We start from the raw sequence: 23,466 nt of genomic DNA, 5'->3' as shown, positions 1-23,466 counted from the left end.
TGCTTATAGTGTGTGTTTGGTTCGGCGGTGGGGAGAATTGATTTTGATAGAATTGAGTTTGAGAGAATTGATTTTGGTAAAAAATGAGTTGAATGTGAATTGATATATGTTTGCATACACTCATTTAAAAGTGATTTTTATTAGTTGATGTTGTTTGGATAGTTTGAATCAAAATTGATTTTAAATGTAAAATGACCAAACACCCCAAACATAAAATTTCTCATATCACTTTTGAAAAGGCTAAATTTGAACGTGTGATAAAAAATCACTACAGCCCAACCCAACTTTCAACACAAAAAAAAAAGAAGTGTGATTTTTTTTTTCAACAAAAAAATATTAACCAAGAAATAAAGAAAAAACTACAATTCAACAAGGGAACACTCTTGTGCCGTCTCTTTCTTTTCTCGACAGCCTTCCTTTATCTCTCAATACCTTTTGTTCTTCCTCCATCTTAATAATTCCATTCTTCCGTTCAACCAGAGTGAAATTCAGAGGGAAACTAAAATCCCTTCTTTAATGGTTTCATGATTTTATTTGTTTATGAGTTGTAGAGGAAAATTCAGATCTGTGTACTTGTGAGTTTCAGAGATAAAATGCAACAAGCAGGTGGTTGGAGTGCAAGATCTGGGTGAGATGGAGAAGAAAGTAATGGGTAATTTAGTAAAGTGTATCAATCACCAAAAATGAAAATCCAAACTTGATTTTGCTTTACCGTAGAAGCTAGGAATTCCAGCTTCATCTCTACCGGCGTTTTGCACCAAAGCTGCGTTTCAGAGAAGCACTTTTTCTGTACCCAAACAAAACAAAAAAGCTGGAAACCGAGTTTGGTAAAGAGAAACCACGTTTTGAGGAGAAAAACGTGTTGCCAAACAGACACATAATTGTTTTTTGGCTAGAATTGCTTCTGAAAAGCCAAACCAAACAGACCCATAAACAAATTTATTACTATTGGTTTCCAATGCAAATTTAATTGTTTTTTTTCCTTTCAATTGTACCACTAAATAATACTCCCTCCAGTTCAATTTATAAGAAAATTTTCAAAAAAAAAATTTGTCCTATATATAAGAAAAAGTCACAACTTTAAAGTACATTCATTGTTTAAAAGACTTTCTAACCCTCATTTAATGTTTGTCTTTTTAATATTAGTGGGTATATTTAATACTTCACAAATTTTTATGAGAGTATATTTATAAAAACATTCAAAAAATTACAACCATTAATAATTGTCTTAGTTTAGATGATTTTTGGTTTTTTTTTATAAAAAGGACCGGAGGGGATATTAGTGTTTAGATTAGATAAAAACAAAGAAAAGAAACAAACACGCCGACCAAAACTCGAAATCCAATGAAGCAAATCTAGTAAAGCTCTTATGAAGTCCTATGTTGGGGGAATTTTAATTTGGACCAGTGAAGGTTGGTCTCCAACTTGGACCAGTTAAAAATTGGCCTTAGATTTAATAATAATTAAAATGGACGGTTATCATTGAGGGTATGAAACCTGATGTATAAGTTGAATAAAATTCAAGCCTAGTGTATGTCTGACCCATGGATCAATCTTTACCATGGTGTTTAATTTTTATAACTGCAGGTGATCTTTTCAGCTCCTCCATCGGTGATCTTTTCAGCTCCTCCATCCTTTTCCCTGTTGAACATGCGATCTCTTCCCCTCTCTCTCTCTCGCCTACTCATTTTGCAGTTTTTCTTTCAATTTCACTTTTTCATATCATCTCTATCCTTCTTCTTTTTTCTTTTATTATAAAAAATTTCTTTTTATACGGCACATACTAAAAAGTATGAATTTCAACCATTCATCATAAAAAAAATAATAAACAAAAAAGATTCAGAATAAAGGGACGCGTGAGGATTTGAAAATGGATTGGATCTTGTATTCATGCATCAAAATCATTAGAAATAGGATTTATAAAAGTGATTCATATAAAAAAATGATGTTTGGATATTTAAGATCTAAATTGCTTTTACATATCTAAATCTTAGAGTGGAAGAAGATGGTATCAATGGCGTCATCTATTCTCTGCAATTAAGATTCAAAACACAAGAATTCCTTCTTTCCTTGCAAAAGCTTATCCGAGCTTACAGGGGAATAGATAAATCAAACCTTCCTCTCATCCTTTGTTCTGCGCAATTTTGGACCAAGAATGTAATGGATCTGGAAAAAATTTCTCTAAGTATTAATAACCATTGAATTCAGGTTTGTAGTGGTTGTAAGTTGGTGTAAAGTGTTTAATAGATCTGAAACAAAAAATGGCTTTGTAAATTATTGGAGAAAAGGGGTTGCTAACATGTTTTCATATAAGGGTGTGTATGGTATGGGACAGCTGGAAGAGAACCTGTGATAGCAGGTAATTTCACTGGTCCAAGTTGGACCAAAACATAAACTGGTCCAAGCTAAAGGGACCCCCTATGTTGACCTAACCTAACCATGGTTTAAGGTTTTCACTTTGCACTTTTTTGCAGAATTTGACACCGTAACCCTCAAAGCAAAGCCAAGCCATTTTCCTCTCTACTTATCCTACGCTACACAACACACAATCCCATCCATCCCAATAGTACACTCCTCTCTGTTGTTTGCTTTTTCAATTAAATTTTCACTCACGCACCCCCTGCCTTTTTAACTCGTGTTTCTCCTTCTTCAATACACCCCCCCTTTTGTTAACTTAACCTCCCCTCACTCTCAATGTCTATTTCATCACTCACCATTCCTTTCTTCTCCTCTCTTGTTCCCCTTTTACCACCTTAACCTTTCCATGTTTCTTTTTTCTGGTTTCTTCATAATTTTCTACCATTATTTTGTGATTGGAGCAAAAGGGTATGTTCAAAATTTGATTTTTGATTTTTGTGTAGTTTTGCATTTGAGATGGGATCAATAAAGCGCATGATATGGAATGAAGAAGAGAAAACCATGGTTGGAGCTGTTCTTGGTGCTCGAGCTTTGGATTTTTTGATAAATAACTGTTTATCAAATGAGAGTGGATTGATTGCTGTTGGTGAAAGTGTTGATTCTCTTCAAAACAAACTCTCTGATCTTGTTGAAAATTCTTCATCCAATTTCAATTGGAATTACGCAATTTATTGGCGACTTTCTAAGTCAAAATCTGGTGATTACGTTCTTTGTTGGGCAGATGGGTGTTGCAGAGAACCAAACGAAGAAGAAGGTGGAGTTAGAGAAACTCTGAGTCTTGGCATAGAAGAGGAAAAAGAAGAAGAAGAAGAAGAAGGAATGAAACAAAGTATGAAGAAGTGGGTTTTGCAGAAGTTGCATAAAGCTTTTGGTGGTTCAGATGAAGACAATTACGCTTTTGGCCTTGACCGTGTAACCGACACAGAGATGTTCTTTTTAGCTTCTATGTACTTCTTTTTCCCAAAAGGGTATGGTGGACCCGGTAAGTGTTTTGCTTCTGGTAAACATTTGTGGTTCAAATCTGTTTCTGATTACTGCTTTCGTTCTTTCTTGGCTAAATCTGCTGGAATTCAAACTGTTGTTTTAGTACCTACTGATTTTGGTGTTGTTGAGTTGGGTTCTGTTAGATTGTTACCTGAAATCTTTGATTTGTTGAACAAAATCAAATCATTGTTTTCAATTTCAAAACCTGCCACACAATCATTATCATTGTATCCTAGTGTGGTCAATGAAGAAAGTACAGTTTCAAATGGTGTTCAAGTTCCTAAAGTTGTGTTGAATTTGAACAATGGTCGTACACATTTTAGGGAGAAACTTGCCATTAGGAAAATGGATAGTAATAATGTTAATAATAATAGCATTAACTTTCCTAGTGCTAGAAATGGTATTTGTGGTTCTACTTGGGGAGTGAATCAAGGTCAAGGTGAATTTTTTGCTTCTAATGGTGTGAGAAAGGATTTTAGGCTCAACAACAATAATAGCAACTACCAACCACAAAGGCAGATGCCAATGCAAATTGACTTTTCCGGAGCAAATTCGAGGGCCAATTCTGCGAGACCGGTTATTGCTGAATCGGAACTTGTTGCTGATGTTGAGGCTGATCAACCTAGCGATGAAAGGAGACCTAGGAAGCGCGGAAGGAAGCCTGCTAATGGAAGGGACGAACCTCTAAATCATGTGGAGGCAGAGAGGCAAAGGCGTGAGAAGCTTAATCAGCGTTTTTACGCCTTAAGAGCTGTTGTACCGAATATTTCCAAGATGGACAAGGCATCTTTACTTGGTGATGCTATTGCTTACATCAACGAGCTTCAAGCGAAACTCAAGATCATGGAGTCAGAGAGAGAATCATTTGGAAGCAGTACTTCCAGGGATGGATCAGGCAACTCGAGATCAGAAAATCGTCATCAGAATACTAGAGTTTCTCTTCCGGATGTGGATATTCAAGCTTCTCAAGATGAGGTAATAGTAAAGGTCAGCTGTTCTCTTGATACTCATCCTGTTTCGAAAGTAATCGAAACATTCAAAGAGGCACAAATCAGTGTTGTAGAGTCGAAACTTGCTGCTGCAAATGATACTATCTACCATAATTTTGTAATTAAGTCAGAAGGATCTGAACAGCTTACCAAGGACAAGTTGATTGCAGCATTTGCCCGAGAATCCAACTCCTTACAAACCCAAACTTTGTCCATATAGGCATGATAAATAGAGAAGGAACAAATTTCTAAAGCTTCCTAAGAATTTTTTGTTGTGCAGCTGAAGATCTTAAGAGCAAAGCAGTTTGAATTAGAGAAGTAGAATGATACATAGCTCCTATTAACCAACCGTGTAGGGCAACCAATTTATGTTTGTCTATAGTATACAGAGTTTAATTATCAGAAATATTGTTCCTGCAATGTCCATTGTTTTATTTAGTTCAACCAATGTAATTGACATGTTCAAAGGATTTATGTATGTCTTTCTATGCAAGAATCTCTCAAGTTCTAATTTTCTTTTCTTGTAGTATTGTGCACAAGAGGAGAGTATTAGACTTAGTTAATTATCTTTTTCTTTGTCGCTAATGAAGAGATCTTGCCCTGCTAAATTTTTTATATTATTAGTTTTGTTCTTCCCTTCTTTGGGGAGGCATATAAATACCGTAGTAAATTTGTTTTTTCTCAAATTTTTTTTTTTGCCTTTGATGCACATGAAAAAGGAAGAAAAGGAAAGTATTGTTACTGCTCCTTTTTATGACTATTTGAGTATCTTCTTCATGCAAGAAGGAAAGAACCTTAGACTAAAAAGAGTCTGTATTTCCCCTATTATTTTATGAACAATAGGGAAATTTCTTTAAGACTTTTAAATGATAATAACTTTTTATGAAAATATGTATAATCAATGCATTGAAAATCAAAATATTTGTTTTTTTTTTTATAAAACCATTTCTTCTTATCCAGTGTTCCGGAGTACCCGTTAACAAAATCCTAATTTATATGCATTGTATTCCCTTCCGGAAACTTTGTGTTTGTTTGGATGAACAATAAGTTTGGTAAAATTATGGCGACATTGTGATTTTATTGAAGTGATTCTACTGATGAGCTAAATATCTCAATCTAAAGATGAACTAAATAAGTGAAAACACAACCACCAGCACCATCGTGCAAAGTAAAAACAAAAACAGTACTAGTGCTTGGTATATTATGAGTGGTCCTGCAATATACGCGTTGTGGTCCTGTTTTGAATTTTCGATTATGTAAAACGTTCACGTGCTCAGGTCCTTTCAACTAATGGAGTTTGGCATGAAAACATGTGGTGCGCGTGTTTCCTTTTAGAAGTGATTGAAGGTGAGGATGAACTTTGATAAAAGAAAGGGAGACAAAACCATATGGTTAAGGTTGATTTTGTGGTTTGATAGTGAGTTAAAAGATTGAAGTGATAAAGAGATTGTTGATTCGATTTATCAAGCCTATATATGAACATGTTGATCTGAATAATTTGGAGTTTGATCGGAAAATAAGCAAAGTCTGACAAAAAGTTATTTTATACAGAAATCAAACTTAAATTCTTTCAAACAATTCGTTTTTATGTGAAATTCATTAACCGTCTAAATTCAAATTCTTAGTTTATGATTTCACTTATATTCATTCTTTTCCATATCAATTTGAATTATGTCAACTATGTTTCTTTGCAGGGTGTATATTTTTGTCATTTTTTGTGAAAAAATGCATGGTGTATATTTAGAATTACGAGTTTTACGAAATTAGGATACTATTTTGTAACTTTTATAAACTAATTGTGAATTCAAACATGCACTTAGTTTCCATCAAAGTGTATTTTCAATTAAACATCTTTCTTGAACATCATCTAGACTATGAAAAACCGCGACTTTCAAATAGTATCATGGGATAAATTCCATCCGACAAAGAATCAGGTGGAACAATTAAAGTAACAAAAAATGTGACTAAAATTAGGGGCCGTAAAGCAAAACACAGAACACGGTTCTTTTGGTGTGATATTAACTTCCTATGCCCATAACATAACTCGTACCCTTTATTCCATTTTGGATTGTCTAGGATGAAAATCCTAATTGCAAATGTTTAAAGAATCCTCAATGTTTTTCCCCCCTTTAACTCTATGGATGGGATGTGGGGTTCGTTTGTGTAACAAAACACAAGTACCAAGCACGGCCATGTGTGAAGGTGGTCATGATCATCCCAATTTACCAAACCATGTTATTTTTTCTTTCTCTTTTGTGTGCAAGTGTTTGTCAGTGTGATGGTGCATGCATATCGACATTAAGGCCAGAAAGCAAATTGTGGGATCCATTAATACAAAAGTTCAAGTAAGAACTGCTCAAATCCACATGAAGAAGGAATTGTACATGATAAGGTCAAGCCACATATTAGGATATCATTTTCGTTTTGTTGTATAATTTATCTATCTTGGTACAAATCAGTGGTGACCGCATGCCTACCACTAGTTTAGAACTCCTACATATAATTGAAGTTCAAATGGTCCACAAGCACCACATACAAATTATCATGAGCTAAATGAGGAGTAAACTTGCATGTGTTTATCATTTTTCACTATTTTTTTGGGGCCTCGAGAGATATATATGGTGATGCATCAATATCAGGAGCACCTAACCCACTCATTCGTCTAATTTGTGTTATTCAATTAAAAAAAAATACATTTATTTAAATTCAATTTAAATAGAATACACTCTCTCCGTCCATTATTATAAGCTTCTTGATAAAAAACAAAAATATTATGAAAATTGATAGTGTAATTAACGTGTCTATATGTGTATTTATTTTAACTTTCCATATTTCAAGATAGATTAGCAATATTAATTAGAGTTGTGCTTGGAAAAAACCAACAATATACCTAATAATTTGTATAAGTGCATATATTTATAGACAATTATTTTTTTGAAAATTTGCTTATAATTAAGAATAGAGGGAGTAACATTTTAGAAGAAAAAAAAATTTCGACCATGATTTTAAGCCTCTTTTCTCTCTAGCTCTCTCTCTATATATATCTTATCACATACCCAAATTATGATTTGTAGCAACCAAAAATGGTGCCTAGAATAATTTTGGCTTGACCGACGATTAAATTATTGCAGTCGGAATTCATTTAGAAACCCTAAACCCTTTACTTGCAAAATGGATGAAACTACTAAAATTTGGCTGAGTAGAACTTTACCTTTTTTAGGATCTCATTTGATGAAACCTGAACATAACTCCATTGGAAATTAATTAAGTTTCCATGATACCATTCCCACCCAAACTATTTGAGTAGCAATGTAGTAATTTTCGGAACACAAATAATAAGAAAAAGATTACTGCTATGACGGCTACATTTTAATCTTCCTTGTGTTGCACTCCATGTTACTGGAAATGGATTCTCTTTTCTGCGGTCACGATCTTAACACGAGGAATGCTAACAACACTCTCTTTTGAGCACTCACTCCTTTATTGGGTGAAATCAATGTAGGACATACACTTTGGAAATGGAACCAACATAAAGTGGTAGGACATACATTGATTTCACCCAATAAAAAAGTGAGTGTTAAAAAGAGTGTTCAAAAGAGAATGTTTCTAGCATTCCTCCTCGTCTTAACACATACTGGTAAATGCATTCTTCCGTGATTATTCCATTTTTTTATGCACACATTCCACGTGTTCAACCAAGGAATGTCATTAATCGAGGCAATTTTTCCATGTTGTTAATTTCTAAATGCATTTCCTCATCTTAAATAATTTTTGTCATACACGACCACAATTTTAAACTCCAATATGACATGTGATATAGTGTCTCCATAGTATCTATTCGATATGAGTATACGCACACATTTTTCAACGTAATTTTTCTGTCCAAAATTTGTTTTAGGTGGTAAAGGTGAAATTGTGGATACATTATAGAGGTTCTAGAGTTACTATGGGACTAAGGGTTATTTCAATATTGTGATAAAATATTAATGAAATTTCAACTTAACCGAATATTTTAGAAGTGTAACTGAAAACGAAACCTAAAATAATATAGATAGATAGAGAACCATTTGCACTATCCATATATAAGGTATGGCTATTAAAGTTAAAAGTGAATTGATATATAATATAACAAGTTCGTAATGATTTTTTTAATAAAATGAACAAGTTCTTGTAAAAAAAAAAAAAAAAAAAGATGAACAAGTTCATAATACAATTTCACAGTTTTCATTTACTTTTTTCTTTTTTGAAAGGGCGGTTTTCATTTACTTAAAACCCTTTAACTTCTCTCCCTCTCTCTGGAACAACTTAAGCGTGTTAAAGATGAATCAATTGGCATTAACATGTAGACACAATTTTTATTTTTTGAGACTTAAACAACTTTTAGATTTCTTTTCTTAATTTCGGAAATCATATTGGTCCCTTAATGAAAATAAGGTTTAAATTGGTCCTTAATGAAAATAAGGTTTAAATTGGTCGATTAATTAGATTAAGTTGTGTCAAGTTAGTCATTTCTATCAATTTCGTTAATTAAAGACAATATTTATGATTCGTGACGGTGACGTGGAGACTCGAGAGTTTTTTTTTTTTGAAGGAGGAGACTCGAGAGTTATGACTCAACATTTTCCTTAAATTAATCAAATAAAATAAATATTTTCATTATTTATTTCCTTTGTATTCTCGTTCCTCGTTCATCCCTATTAACAATTTCTTCTTCAATCTTGAAAAATTTCCAGGGTTTATGCTATCACTCCAACAACAAAAACCTTCTCCCTCAAATTGAAGGACTGGTTGATAAAAAATAGTTTTTTTTTTTATCTAATCATCTCCCACGTCCTACGCCACATCGGACACGATTAACATATGTTAATGTCGAAAAGATTAAAAGATTAAATTGACACAATTTAATCAAGCCAAAATTAAGATAATATTCATGACGGTAATAACAGAGACAGAAAAATCATCTCTTAAACCACAACATGAACACCAAAATTCAGATAAGAGACAAAAAAAAAGGCGTTTAAGTCAAATTTAATTATCCATAAAAAAAGTCAGATAATATTCACGACGGTAATAACAGAGATGGCGGGCATGAATATTTATTTGAGTTTTACACGGTTATTAAAAAATGATTACACCCAGTGGCGGAGCCAGAAATTTTAGATTGTGGGGGCAATATTCACCAAAAATTTCTGGCTCCTACGTATATTATGCAATTGTCCCTAATATAATTTCTGGTTCCTACATATATTATGTAATGTCTCTAATTCCACTCATAATTAAGAATAGTGCAATTATTAGTGTACAATTAGAAAAAGTAATTAAGATTGCAATAAAAATTGAAATGATCATTTAATTTAAAACAAAATTTTATTACAAATGAATCACTCATAGCACAAAAAATATATATTATGATTTTTTTTAGGTCAAATAGGTTGGTAATTTGAGCTCACACATTTTAAATATGGAGAAGTTGGGTGTTCGGAGTTCAAAACACGACTCCTACATATATTATGCACTGTCCCTAATAATTGAGCTAAACTCACGGGAAAATATATCATGATTAATGGATCAATTTATCAATAATTGAGATATTAAATAATTTGACTAATTTTACTTTGATAATATAAGTTTTTTTTTACTAACTAATGGGGGCATGAAGTAGGCTTAACACTATTACTAGTATTATAATTAGAATATTTGTGGAGGCACATGCCCACACAAGGGCATATGTAGCTCCGCCCCTGATTACACCAATTATAAATCAGATATAATACCTTTTTGTGGGCATTGTTGCTATGCTATGAATGCGAAAGTTGTTAAACATGTTGTCCATACTCATAAAATAGCAACTTTGACTGCAAAAAATATTACAAACAAATAAATATTAAATACTTAATGAAGAAACTGTGACCCAAAAAAAAAAAATGAATAATCAGTGTCCCTTCTTGAATCTTAGCCGCTCAATTATAATCTATGGCTTAAAATTGAAAAATTTATAACTTTGCTATTCTAAATGCACCCCTTGATTTTGAGTGAAGTGAAGTGGCGAAATCCAAGAAACATAAGAAAAAGACCAAGATTTGTCGAGTCGAATCTTTTTAATTTTGAAACACAAGTTTAAGTTTCTTTTCTTTGAGCCATCGCCGCTTTGTGCTTCACTTCGACATGTCTCAATCAAGCCACCAGGTATGTTATCCCTCTCTTCTCTCTCATTCATTTTTCATTTTATTTCATTGCTCAAACCTTAACATTGATTCATAAAGCTGTCACCTTTTTACTTGCCGCAAAAATGGGTTATTCACCAAATTTATGCTACTCATTTTAGGGTTTCTAGGAATGAATTGGGTTACTTCTAGACCCATTACTGAATGTGTTCATTTTCAGAACCTAGAATTGGTTGAATTCCATGTTTTTACATTGCATGTTTTACTTTTAGACCCATTACCGAATGTGTTCATGGTTGAATTGCATGTTTTTACATTGTCCATGGTTTCAAGTAGTTGTTTTTGTCCTTGTTACATTGCTCAGGAGGATCTAACAGAAAAAATCTTAAAGCAAGAAGACATCTTTAATGATAAGAATAGTGAGAGCTTTAAAGATCAGATCATAAAGCAGGAAGACAACTTCAAAGATCAAATCAAAAAGCATGAAGATAATATTGAGTTCCTTAATTCTCAATCCAATCGCCTAACTGAATCGGTTGTCGACCTACAAAGTATGTTTAGAAATTCATCAATTTATGCACTTGTTTTGTTTCAGGGAATAATTCATTATTTTGATTTATGAGAGTGTGATCATGGTCTTCAAAATCGGATTTTTAATCATATAATCCTCAATTTTATGATTAATGTTGCCTTGAAGGATCATGACTACACCAGAATCCTAAATTAGTGAAGTCCTGTATAATCGCAAAATCCACCCAGGATCATGATTAATGTTTTGTTTGAGACTTTCTGGTTAGCTGTTTAAGACTAGTTTAAGTGCATCATTTTTTTTTTATTTTGAAGAAAGTTTAAGGCGCTGACTTGAGTTTTATTTAGTTGTTTTTTAGACTAGTTTTAGTTATGTTTGAGAATTATACAACTATGTTGTTATGTTATTTGAGTTATGCTTATGAACTTTAACGTATTAAAAGTAGTGTTGTTTTTCCTAGGTATGCTGTTTTATATGCATATATTTGAGTTTTATGAATTTTGTATAATCTTAGGATTAATGTAACGATTCCGCGATTTGCGACTTTACCTCCCCTTAAGGATTATACGTAAAATCCCGATTTTGACTACCTTGAGTGTGGTTATAATTTAAGATTAATTAGATATCTTATGTGATAAACCCTAATTTAGTGCATTTTTATGAATTGCTTTGGGAGATAAAAAATTTACGAAGACTTTGATATAGTACCATTCAATTTTTTTTTTTAGTGAGCCTTGGAAAGTACCATTCAACTAATGTGACCAAATCAGAGAATGGGAATGGTGCATTTCATACTGAAGAGGAAACAGTGGAACAGATATTGAAGAAAGAGAACTCTGCTGCTAGCATATTTTGTTGGATAAAAGCGAATACTCAGACATCAAATTTGGCATTTGTAAAGGATGCTGTGGGTGTTGTGGCAACCCTTGCCAAGGTTGAGAGTGATGATTTGAGCAGGTAAATATCTTATATTTTTTTCTTCAAATCTTTACACCCTTTTGTTCATTTGCCTTCATTCTTGCAGCTGGAAATATCTGTTGTGGTCTCATTTAATCTTCCAGATGTTGGTATGCGTATCTACTAGTTATTCTGTTTTAATACTATCATTAAAATCTATTTAGTCAATTGAGGCGCAGCGCTTAATGCTGTTGTATGATTGCATCACGGTTTCGAGCAGCGGATAGATATAGCTGCTATGATGAATCTTTTGAAATCCTGAAAATACACTCAACGAGAATAGGAGGATGCAGAATAAACGATGTCTAGTCTCTGTCGTCAAAGCGGAAATGCGGCGCGGCGCGGCCACCCCAAAAATTGACGTGGCGGGCACTATTTCGGTAGCGCGGACACTAATATATTTAATATTAAAATACTATACTGTTGAAAAAGAAATACTAAAATACCTTAAACATTACTCAAAATTCATGAAGTATTCCTAATTTGAAATAAAAGTCACAAGTCTTAAGCAAAACATAAAACATACTTGCAAAAAATACTAATAAAATTCAAGGAAACCAACACTTTAACCTCTAAAGCTTAAAGTAACAAAAGTGCAAAACGTTATCAATTAACAAGCTCATCCTCCCAATAAACAAATTAACAATTAACAACTAACAAATTAACAAATTATGCAATCAAGACATGAAGAGAGGAGAACAAAGATGGGTTCTGCGATCAAGAGATGAGAAGAGGAGATATGGGTTCCGTGATCAAGAGATGATGAGATGAGATGAGAAGAGGAGATGGATTTTGTTGTTTGTACGATGAAGAAGTTGTGTTTGCGGCTGTGTATTTGGTTCTGATGGAGAAGAGTAATAGTTAGGGTTTTGAAAATTACAAAAATGACCCTTAAAACGGTTTTAAGTGAAGGGAAATCCCGTATTTTACATAGGGGAGTGAAAAGCGCCCGCTCTGACCTGCATCAAGCCCGCTTTATACCCGCAATCGCGCCCGCTTCAGCCGCTTTCTCCAAACGCTCCGACTTGGAGCACTGCGTCGCGTTCTACTGTTTTTGGCCGCTCCATGCCGGTAGCGGCCGCTATTGACAACATGGTGTTAGTAGTAAAGAGAGTGAACATAATGATGATTGATGAGGAAGAACTCATAGTTAGTGATTCCATTTGATGGAATAACTTGTATTTATTTTAAATTCTTTGACGAGTTATTATAAGCCTTGGATGCTAAATCTTATTTGTGATCGGTTTGAATATTAGCAACTTGAATATTAGCAACAGCAGTAAGTTTTAATTATTAGTTATGATTGTGTTTAATTTAGTGTATTCTTCTATTCTTGTATTTTTATATGTGTATGCTACTATGATCCATAGTAGTCAATCTCGGATAGCGGTGCGTAGTGGCCGACCCTAAAAGTGGGATAGCGGGATAGAGTATAGTGGTATGACAAATAGCGGTCACCGACATTTGATTATTTTTTGAACAAATTACATGAATGATGGTATAAAGTATAAACTTATATATTTCTAAAATAAAACTACATTCATAAAACAAAAAACCAAAAAACAAAAGATAGAGGAACAAATAAAAAAAATCATAAAAACAAGAGAAACCATAAAACAAAAGAAAACAGAGGAAGAAAAAAAGAACAGAGAAACCATACGACAGAGTCAATTTGGTTTTGTGTATCCCCAAAATACCCTAAAATCAATTTAGAAATTTGGAAATCATACAAAATGTTTTAAAAATAGGGTCAATTTGAAAATTTTCAACTAAAATCAAATAGCGGCTGAAGCGGCCGCTATCCGCTCCGCTATGCCGCTATAGCAGCTGAAGCGGCCACTATCCGCTCTGCTACGCCGCTGTAGCAGCTGAAGGGGCCCTATCTCATTCCGTACCGCTACGGCGATTAGTGTAGCGGTTCGTCTCCGCTAAGCTACGCGCGGCCGCTATAGCGCCGCTATTGACTACTATAGCACTATGATCCAAATCTCTTATACCCGCATTCCACTATTGACTATATAGACTAAATACATCATGCAGACCATTCATGTAACAGAATTAGTAAAGTTTCAAAACACATTAATGCTAGTGTAAATCTTTGAACTTATTTAGCACACTCCAATTTTTTCTAGTTTATTTCTTACTAGCTAAGTAATGAAAAACAAGCTACTTTTTATCATTATTTATTTTTCTAAAAAGTGTCAATATCATCTAAAACAGGATTCTTTCCGAGTATGTGGGTTTGGCGACAATGCTTGCAATAGTGTGCAGTACTAATGAAGGCGTTAAAGCACTGGAGAAGTATGACCCAGAAGGCACAATAAACAGTACTGGTGGTTTGCATGGAATTGGATCTTCAACTGGAAGAAAAATTAATGGCCGATTTGTTGTCATATGTCTTGAAGATTTAAGGCAAGTTATACTTATGGGAGTTTTTGTGTGGGTGTGCTCATTTTCGCATGAGTTTTTCTCACAGTTGATTCATGTAGAAAGTGATTTACACAGAGGCCTTATTTAGGACCAATTCCTGCAGCCCTGTGCATGGTCTTGCTGTATATCACTCTCTACATAAGACGTGAAAAACTCGCATTATAAGTACACGCACATAAAATTTAGAGAATACTGAACTGCTACATCTCTTTGCTTGCAAATTTTAAAGCACTGTTGTGCTTGTTTTATTTCAGACCATTTGTTGGAGGTTTTGTTGAAAACGATCCACAAAAGAAGCTGGCCATTCCGAAGCCGAGATTGCCTAATGGGGAGTGCCCGCCCGGGTTTCTTGATTATGCAGTGAACATGATCCATCTGGATTCAAATAGATTGTCTTTTCTTACTGCCAGTGGGCATGGTCTTAGAGAGACGCTCTTCTATAGCCTTTTTTCTCGTCTACAAATATATAAAACCCGGAACGAAATGATGCTTGCTCTCCCATGCATTACTGATGGAGCATTGTCATTAGATGGTGGAATGATCAGGAAATGTGGTATCTTAGCTCTTGGTAGTAGGTCAGTATTAAAATAATCTTTTTTTTTTTTTAATGCAATCTTGATTTAGATTATTCTCTTGGTGGTAGACCTCCATTTTGTCAGTAATCATCTGAGGGATATATTCTGCAGTTCAAATTTGCGAATTTAAATAATATCGTAAAAAACATGTTTCGTTGATTCAGTTGATTTGTATTTTCCAATTAGGCATTATGATAAACCCACCTGTGTGCATCACACACGTATTTATATGTCGTCGAACATTGAAATATGAAAACTTTCGTGCATTACTATGATAAGCTTGTCAGTGTGGATACACAAATGAAATCATTAAACCTAGGCCCTCTGGACAATTTCTGACGTTTGGACAATTGTTGTTGTTCAAAAATAAACTTCTAGAATATCTAGGTTTCGTAGCGAAAATCGTAAGCAGTAATAGTTTGCACAATAAATAGTCATTATTACCGACTTTATTTATGCTTTCCTTTATCCGTGTTAACACGTCATCTTTCCTTCTCATACTCTAATTTAGATATATTTCTCTAATCTGAGGATTGACTTGTGTTTCTTTTTTGGGTCTTCTAATCAATGAATTTTCTCTGGCTGCAGAAAAGATGCAGAAGTGAAGTTTCCTCTAATTGCCGGAGAATCTGATGTACCTCCAGATTATACTGAAGCTGAAGATGTGGTGAGGAAGCTTCAATGGGAAACTTCTAAACTTGCTGCTGATATACAAAGAGAGCAGCAGTTGCTCGATTTTAGAAAGGCCAAGTCCACAAGCCAAGCCTGTTCCGGCGAGACAACATGTTAGAAACTTAACCACATTGAATTATGTGTATTAGCAGTTCATTTTGTAAAGATGTGCAATAGTTTCATGAAATGAGCCGAAGCTGAGTAAAAAAATGAAGTAATGCATTTGCTCAATGCTAGGTCTATTGAGAACACAAGAAACTTGGATATTTTGTTTAGCCTATCCCTTTAGAAACTTGCTGTGTATTGTTTCAGATTAACACTATTTTATGGGCTATTCAATAGCAAATTTTGGTAGATTTCAGGACATAATTATGTGGTAACATTATTTTCTTGAAAAACTGGTAAAAAGTTATCGAATATGTTCAGTGAGTTTTTTTCAAATGTTTTCCATTGTTTTTTTCTTGAGGCAAGGATAACTCATTTCATTCAAGATAATAGAGGAAATACAATTTAGAGGATAATAGAAAATAGGGTTAATTATGTTTCTAGTCCCTATAAAATAGCGACCTTGTAAGTTTAGTCCCTACTTAATTTTAATAGCATTTTTAGTCCCTAATTTTGTTTTTCTGCACTGAGTATTAGTCCCTACTCAATTCAAATTTGTTTAATTTATGCTTAAACTCTTAAATTTTTGAACAATTTTTTGCAGACATGTTTAGAACATTACTAAAAGTTCGTCCGCAAAAAAATATTGCAAAATTTGATTTCTACATCCAGATTTTATTACTTTTTATCTTTAACTTTTGTCGTTTTAAAAAATTCATATTTAATTCATTTCATGTCAGAAAATTCTAAATTTTAGTAAACGAACCTTTCATAGTGTTCTAATCTTGTCTCAAAAAAATCGTTCAAAAATTTAAGAGTTTAAGGATAATTAATCAAACTTTGTTTTAGCAGGGACTAAAATTATAAGTAATTTTTTTTTATAGGGACTAAAAATGCTATTAAAATTAAGTAGGGACTAAACTTACAAGGTCGCTATTTTATAGGGACTAGAAACATAATTAACCCTAGAAAATAATGGGCCTAGATTGTAATACAGACATTAGCAAGATTGTGAGCTAGATTGTAACTGGCATTAGAGGACAAAAGAGACCTACAACTAGACAATAAAGTTCCTATCATTCTTATAAAAACGACCATTAAACACCACTTTCACAAGTGCTTGATAGTCGCTTTCAAAGATGACCTGCTCGAAACTACAAATCATAGCAATTTGGAGGGCGAGTTGCAGAGCAATAGCTTCACATTCAGCCACCGAGCTAATAGATGAAAACAAATCATCGTATGAGCTTGGATAAAGTGGCCCAAGTTGTCGCAGAAACAAACACAGATGTTGAAACCTCCCTTCAGATGAGAAAAGAGCACTATCCATGTTGCATTTTAACTGGTTATCATTCGGTTTCACCCATATTGATTTGTTGGGAGTGCGTGTGCGACTCTTCAAGAGTACGACTGCAGCATATATAGTCACAAACTGTATTAGTCCAAGGCTGCAAGTGGTCACTGCATTGAGAGTTCTTTGCTCCCATAGACAATCATTATGAGAATGGCATATGCTCCATCGAATAGATGAAAACCGAGCTCAGTTAACCTCATCAAAACCTGCAAGAATGTTAAAAATAATGGTAGAGGAATTACCACTCGCAGGTAAGTGATGTTCAGTTTTACTCCATAAATTTGCTTCCTTCCAACAAATAATAGTCGAGAAACTACCACTCACAAGTAAGTAATGCATTTAAACTAGTTTCTGCCTTTAAATGCCTTGAGTAGAGGCACTTCATATTTACTTCACTTACAAAATGGAAATATATTTTTTTATCGTGATCTTAAAGCACTTTTGGTTACTGAAAGAGGAAAATGAAGTTATACTAAAATATCTTTAATTGATCTGAACTTGCGCAAGTGTATGAATATCTTAAAACGTTTTTCTTTAAAGATGTTGTTTTTCAAGAACTAAAGTCCTTGTGTTAGTTTATAAAATTATAGCTATGGTTTTACCTCTATTTGATAAAATCAAAATGGTAACTGATGTGTAACAAAAACTGTGTTTAATGTATGCTTACATAAACGATGGCTGAGTGCTGACGACGAATCAGACAAGAATATTGAGACTTGATAAAAAAAGTTGATCAAAGCACTGGAAGCTGCTAGAGGTAATGGTAATAGCATGACTTCCCTGATAATGCCTCCATGTAAATGTAATCCGCAAACTGACTGTAAATTGGATTATGATTCAGAAAAACAAAAAATAAAATCTATCAACGCTGTGACCCTGTTCATTTTCAAAAGTTGGGGCATGTTAGCCCAAGATGTCTTCTGTGACTAACTCACTATCATATTCTATGCCAATGCCATTCTTTATCTGGATACTCTGCGAAAACATTTACACCATAATTAAGTATTCCCTCTGTATATACGTATAGATATTATATGTTGTTTGTTTAATTATTATTAGTAATTGTTATGTGTAGTTAATACTATGTGACAACTGTTATATGAAGTTAGTATATTAGAGATATATGTTAAGTTACAAGTTAGCATCAGTCATATAGTAGTATATATAGTTATAACCACCTCACTAGAAGGTATCTTTTACCATTTGTAATATTCACATTTATCATCAATAGAAAGATTCTCTGAGTTTTCTCTCATTCCTTCCATGGATATCATGTTTCATAACGGTTAGAATAATAAATAAATAAATATAAAAATGTAGAGGAAAAGGGAGGACATATTCCTAGAGTAGTTGGTTGGGGGATCTCAAGCTCTCGAATTCCTAAAAGATTTTTGCTTTTCATAATTTATTTTGTAATCTACCGTTCAACGTGTCATTCTTTTTGGATCCGGATTCTCACCTTCCATTCATTCTCCTTCTCCCTCCTTTCACAATTTGTGTCTATCTCTCTAAATTTTAGAAAGAAGATCAAGAGAAAGAAAAGATAAGGAAAAAAGATCAAGAGAGAAATAGGCACATATTTCGAAGGAAGAATGAGAGGATCCAAAGTGATTCCTTTGTTGCAAGGATTGTTGATGTTATATTAATAATGAAGAAATCTTTCTGGTCTGATTAGTTTAAATTTCAACCAGTTCTATCATGATCGTAAATTTTATATGTTCCCTTCAAGAATCATTTGACAACAACGGTTGCAAGTTTATAATTCAATCAGCCAATAACTTAACAAAATTCACATTAATTTCACAAGGATATGAACATTTTTAATCGCCCAAAAATGACTAACTACCACAATTTAAAAGCACTTAATTACATCCATCTCCAACAGTTTTTAGAAATATGCCCCTTCTGGCCACAAATATAACAGGCAATGTTCTTGCCATTAGATTCAAATTTCCTTTGAAAACCTGGCGGCGGCTTAATATCAGCCTCTCTGAGTCCCCCTTTATTGGCATGGTGAAATCTTACATTATCAGAAGGAGGTTCACCCATTTGTTTGACTCCATTGCGAGATTCTTCCTCTTTTGTTATGCGTTCCATTAACTTCCAGAAAGGTAGATGCTCTTCGCACATTAACTTAATGCATAAGTCTTTCCAGGATAGCGGAAGCTTTGAAATGATGACACTGATGTGAAAGTTCTCTTCAATATGCATTCCAGCAGCAGCAACAGAGTCTGCAATGCTATTAAGTTCTTGAATTTGGTCAACAACTGATTTTTCATCAACTATTTGAAATTCAATATACTTTTTCACCTGAGATCTCTTTGTTCCGAATTCCTCATACAGATAAACAGATTTTAACTCTTCCCATAACTCATTAGCACTCATTTTTCTATTCGCATACTTGTTGAATAGACTATCGGATAAATGGTTCAAGATGTTCCGACGACATAATGAATCATCATTTACCCATCTCTTTTCAGCAGCTTTCGTTTCAGCAATCTCTCCAGCACTTGCATCTTTTCCCCCTAATGCAGCATTTGGACATGGTTCAGTGAGCACATGATTAATCTTTAACTGTTTCAAGAGTAACTCCATCTGTTCAGCCCAAACTTGGTAATTCTTCCCATCAAAACGGATGATCTCAATAGGGACAGACTCAATAGGGACAGGCTCAACACGGACAGACAGAACAGGGACAGGCTCAACACGGACAGACTGAACAGGGACAGGCTCAACACGGACAGACTGAACAGGGACAGGCTCAACACGGACAGACTGAACAGGGACAGGCTCAACGGGAACATCAACAACTGAACTTGAAACTTCTCTAATTTTCCTGCCATTATGCTCTGATCTGCATTGTTTCAGTTACAAGCACCAGGTTAGACCCGATCTATGAATATAGTACGTTTACAGTCTTCACTGCTGTTCAAAAGCAACTTTTTACCATGGAATTGTGCACAATTAAATGCCTAGCAATATGTATTCTTTTACAGAAAAAAGTGAGTAGTAAATATTCAGAAGAGTGCAGAAATTTCTACAACTAAAATACCATCGACATGCATATAATAAGAAGGGAAACAAGAATCTTCAAATCTATGGGTCCCTCAACTACAACGCTTAATTGATCAATATCATTCTGATTACATAAATTTGCGCAATTCATGTAATCTCGTAGCTCAGCAGTCAAAATTGAATACTCACCTTATCCTTCCTTCCAACTTAGTGATAGCTTCCTCTATAGCGGGAACATAATTCTTGAAAGCTGACCATTGTTCAGCAGATAAACTTATCCCTGAAATCAACAGTACAGAAAAGGAACATGTTTAGTTCTGGAATTCGGAGTAATCAAGTTGTCAATAAACAGAAAAAGAAAATAAAAATCCATTTCATCATTAAAGAGAGATAAACTCCAACTTCAACAAAGAGCAACTAGCAATAAACAACAGAGATTTTCACACTATGATGAGGCTATCTTTCCATAAACTACAGTGCATCAAATTGCCATGTCATCTAATTGTGAATTGGAAGAACTGTTTTCTTAATTGTGGATAAAATCTTATTATGAATCACAAGATACAAATAAGTAAAAGTACGACGCCAAAAGAAAAAGATAAGCTGATGTATCATAAAAACTTTGAAAAATCATGATTTTAATCTCCTTTTACCTTTCCGTCTAACCCACTGTCCCACTAGAAACATAGAAATGCAACGAATGAAGAGATGGAGAGAGAGCAATTGGGGACCACAGAGAGAGCATTGACTTCTATGAAGACGAGGGAAACCCAGAAGAGGGAGGGCGGGCGGCACAGAGCACTGTGTACAATAATTAAAAAAATACCAAAGGAGGTAGTCGCGACCAAAAACGCAATATGCTAGGGTTGAGTTTGTGTTTCTGACTAGGATTTTTTTGAGGGTTTACTTTCAGCTATTTCTATCCCATTCAACGAAAATATTGCAACAAAAAACTTCGATTTTGATCCAGATCGCTTTACCCGTCCCATTTATCGCTTCACCTGCAATCACAGATTTTCGCGCCTCTGTTCCTTTTTTCCATTTCTGAATCATGGAGTGTATTCCGTATTTGTGACTCGGCAGATACAATCGCAATTCATATAAGAAATCAATTCAACCTGCGATTCATATCGGAGGGCTTCCATTTTGTTGAGTGTCGGAATATGATATGTACAATACTAACTACAGGAATATGCATTATAGACAGCCAAAAACAATATTAAGAATGTTCCATATTACATACAATCCCTAAAAATATACTCGTATTAATGAATGTTAAGGAAATTTATATACTTGTATACGAAAATAAGACAGTGTCATTTCATAATAATGTCCTAAAAATACTTGTGATCAAAATCCAAATTTACGGTGTAACAAAGCATGCCAACAAAGCAGAAAATAATTCAAGCAAGAACTAATGTATAAGAGTAACACATTGTGTATGAAGAAGCAATGACCTTTAGCAGTGGGAAGCTGTTTTCCATCTTTAGTGTAGAACTCCCTAATTGAAACCAATGTCATCCCTTTGAAATCTCGGACAGCCACATTCCTCCTGGCTGATAGCTACATATCAAACAAGCAACATCTATTAAGATCAATGACTAGCATCTAACATTCAAAAATTTAACTAAACCCTAAATATTTTTCAAACAATAAATTCAAATCAAAGTACTATTTTTTTTTTTTTCTTTCTTTTTTCCATGAAATACTAGTAATAAGTTTAAGGCTTGAAAATAAGAGTGATTGATTAACCTGGCAAATAACGTCTTCTGAATCGTCGTTTTTGCGTTTGACACCCACCACCTTATTGAAGTCTTGTGGTTGTGGTGGTTCAACTTCCTTGGGTGTCTCTTGCGGTGGTTTGTCGGCGTCGGTGGCGATGGAGAGAAGATAAGACTCGATGATGGTTCTAACGAACTGTTTGGTCTCTGGACCGGAAAGGTCGATACCGAGTCGTTCAGAGGCGGCAACACGAATGGTGAACTCGGTGGTTTCATCAATGTTAGATTTTTTGAGTATATCTAAAACCATTTCTTCAACTTTTCTTCGTGTTTCGGCTTCCATTCTGATTGATTGATTCATGCGAAATCAGTGAATGATTTGTTTCGGGGGAAATGTGAAACTTGTGTGTGTGAGTCTGAGTGTGTTTATTCCACAAAATAAAAATAAAAAATTCAAAGGTTTCGTTCGTAATGTTCTACTTTATGTAGTGTGAATGAGAAACAGAAAAAATTTGAAAAATAAAAAACGAAGGTTCCACCGAGAGAGATTTGAACTCGGGTTGCTGGATTCAGAGTCCAATGTCCTAACCGCTAGACCATGGAGGAACCATCTTCTACTGTAACTTGAAATTTTTACTATTTTCACTTCAACTTATGTTTCAAAACTTAAGTTAAAGTGCATTTCCTAACCGCTAGTTTAATGACTTTTCTTTGCTATTTAAAAAAAAAAAAAATAACTATTATTTTTGCTATATATTGTTCAAGGAAGACAAAGAAAATCATGTCTTAGAAATACAAGTCAAATATTTGTCATATCATAAATACACTTTTTTTTATGTGAAAGTTATTATTTTAACTCCTTAAACAAATGGGGAATAAAGCTAATGTTGCCTTCAAGTTGGACAATAATAAGGTGTATGAACATATTGATCGGTTATATCTTAAGAAAGTCATGATCAAGATGAGTTTTTGTCAAAAATGGGTGAATTAATTAATCATGTGCGTGAAAACTGTAGACTACTCTATTATTGTCGGTGTCAAGATGGTTCGACCGATTATTCTGGAGAGAGGTTTGAGGCAAGGCGGTCCATTATCGCCTTGTTTTTTTTTTATTATTATTAAATGTGCATATGGCCATTTTTCTCTCATTAAACGTACATAGGTGAGGGGAGGGGGAATTGCATGAAACTAAAATTTGCCAGAATGCACCTATTGTTACTCGCTTCTTACGGATGATTGTTTTTTCTTCTTTAAGGTTGACGATCATAAAGCACAAGTTATGAAGAATATCTTGATGACATATGAAGCGGCAATAGGACAAGCAATTAAACTTCCGCAATAAGAAATTTCCTATAATCGGAACGTGCCACAATATTCAGAATTCTATCACCAACATTTTGGGAGTTCAAGGAGTGTTAGGCACAAGTAAATACCTTAGTGTATCGTCCATGGTGGGACGAAGTAAAGAGACAACATTTAGCTTCATCAAAGAAAAAATTTGGCATAAAATAAATTCATGGAGCAACAAATGTTTATTCAAGGCAGGAAGAGAG

At 34.1% G+C, this 23,466-nt stretch overlaps 1 protein-coding gene and 2 pseudogenes across 3 annotated transcripts; 2 read left to right on the top strand and 1 right to left on the bottom strand.

Moving 5' to 3' along the window:
* Positions 1–2,010: 2,010 nt before the first annotated feature.
* Positions 2,011–4,999, top strand: LOC146911696 (transcription factor MTB1 pseudogene; annotated as a pseudogene). The gene has a single exon (XR_015018973.1). The product of XR_015018973.1 is annotated as a transcription factor MTB1 pseudogene (transcript).
* Positions 5,000–10,481: 5,482 nt separating this feature from the next.
* Positions 10,482–16,087, top strand: LOC146911695 (protein DEFECTIVE IN MERISTEM SILENCING 3-like). Its single transcript, XM_085726523.1, has 6 exons — positions 10,482–10,577; positions 10,920–11,106; positions 11,813–12,041; positions 14,262–14,453; positions 14,726–15,046; positions 15,635–16,087. The coding sequence occupies exons 1-6, from the start codon at positions 10,557–10,559 to the stop codon at positions 15,834–15,836; spliced, it is 1,152 nt and encodes a 383-aa protein (XP_085582649.1). The 5' UTR covers positions 10,482–10,556; the 3' UTR covers positions 15,837–16,087.
* Positions 16,088–18,911: 2,824 nt separating this feature from the next.
* LOC146911694 (uncharacterized) lies at positions 18,912–22,404 on the bottom strand (annotated as a pseudogene). The gene is made up of 4 exons (XR_015019014.1): positions 21,945–22,404; positions 21,650–21,755; positions 20,382–20,472; positions 18,912–20,031 (listed from the first exon to the last, which is right to left on the bottom strand). The product of XR_015019014.1 is annotated as an uncharacterized LOC146911694 (transcript).
* Between the last annotated feature and the right edge of the window lie 1,062 nt (positions 22,405–23,466).

This window comes from Medicago sativa, chromosome 7 (genome assembly GCF_051527215.1).
Source record: "Medicago sativa cultivar Bolivia chromosome 7, Bolivia_mono, whole genome shotgun sequence".
In the NCBI taxonomy this organism is placed as follows: domain Eukaryota; kingdom Viridiplantae; phylum Streptophyta; class Magnoliopsida; order Fabales; family Fabaceae; genus Medicago; species Medicago sativa.
This window is presented reverse-complemented; position numbering and strand designations above follow the sequence as displayed.

Coding starts and splice junctions, on each gene's coding strand:
- LOC146911695 (XM_085726523.1), top strand. CDS start 10,557: ATGTCTCAATCAAGCCACCAG. Junction 10,578..10,919: donor TGTCTCAATCAAGCCACCAG/GTATGTTATCCC, acceptor TACATTGCTCAG/GAGGATCTAACAGAAAAAAT. Junction 14,454..14,725: donor ATATGTCTTGAAGATTTAAG/GCAAGTTATACT, acceptor GTTTTATTTCAG/ACCATTTGTTGGAGGTTTTG.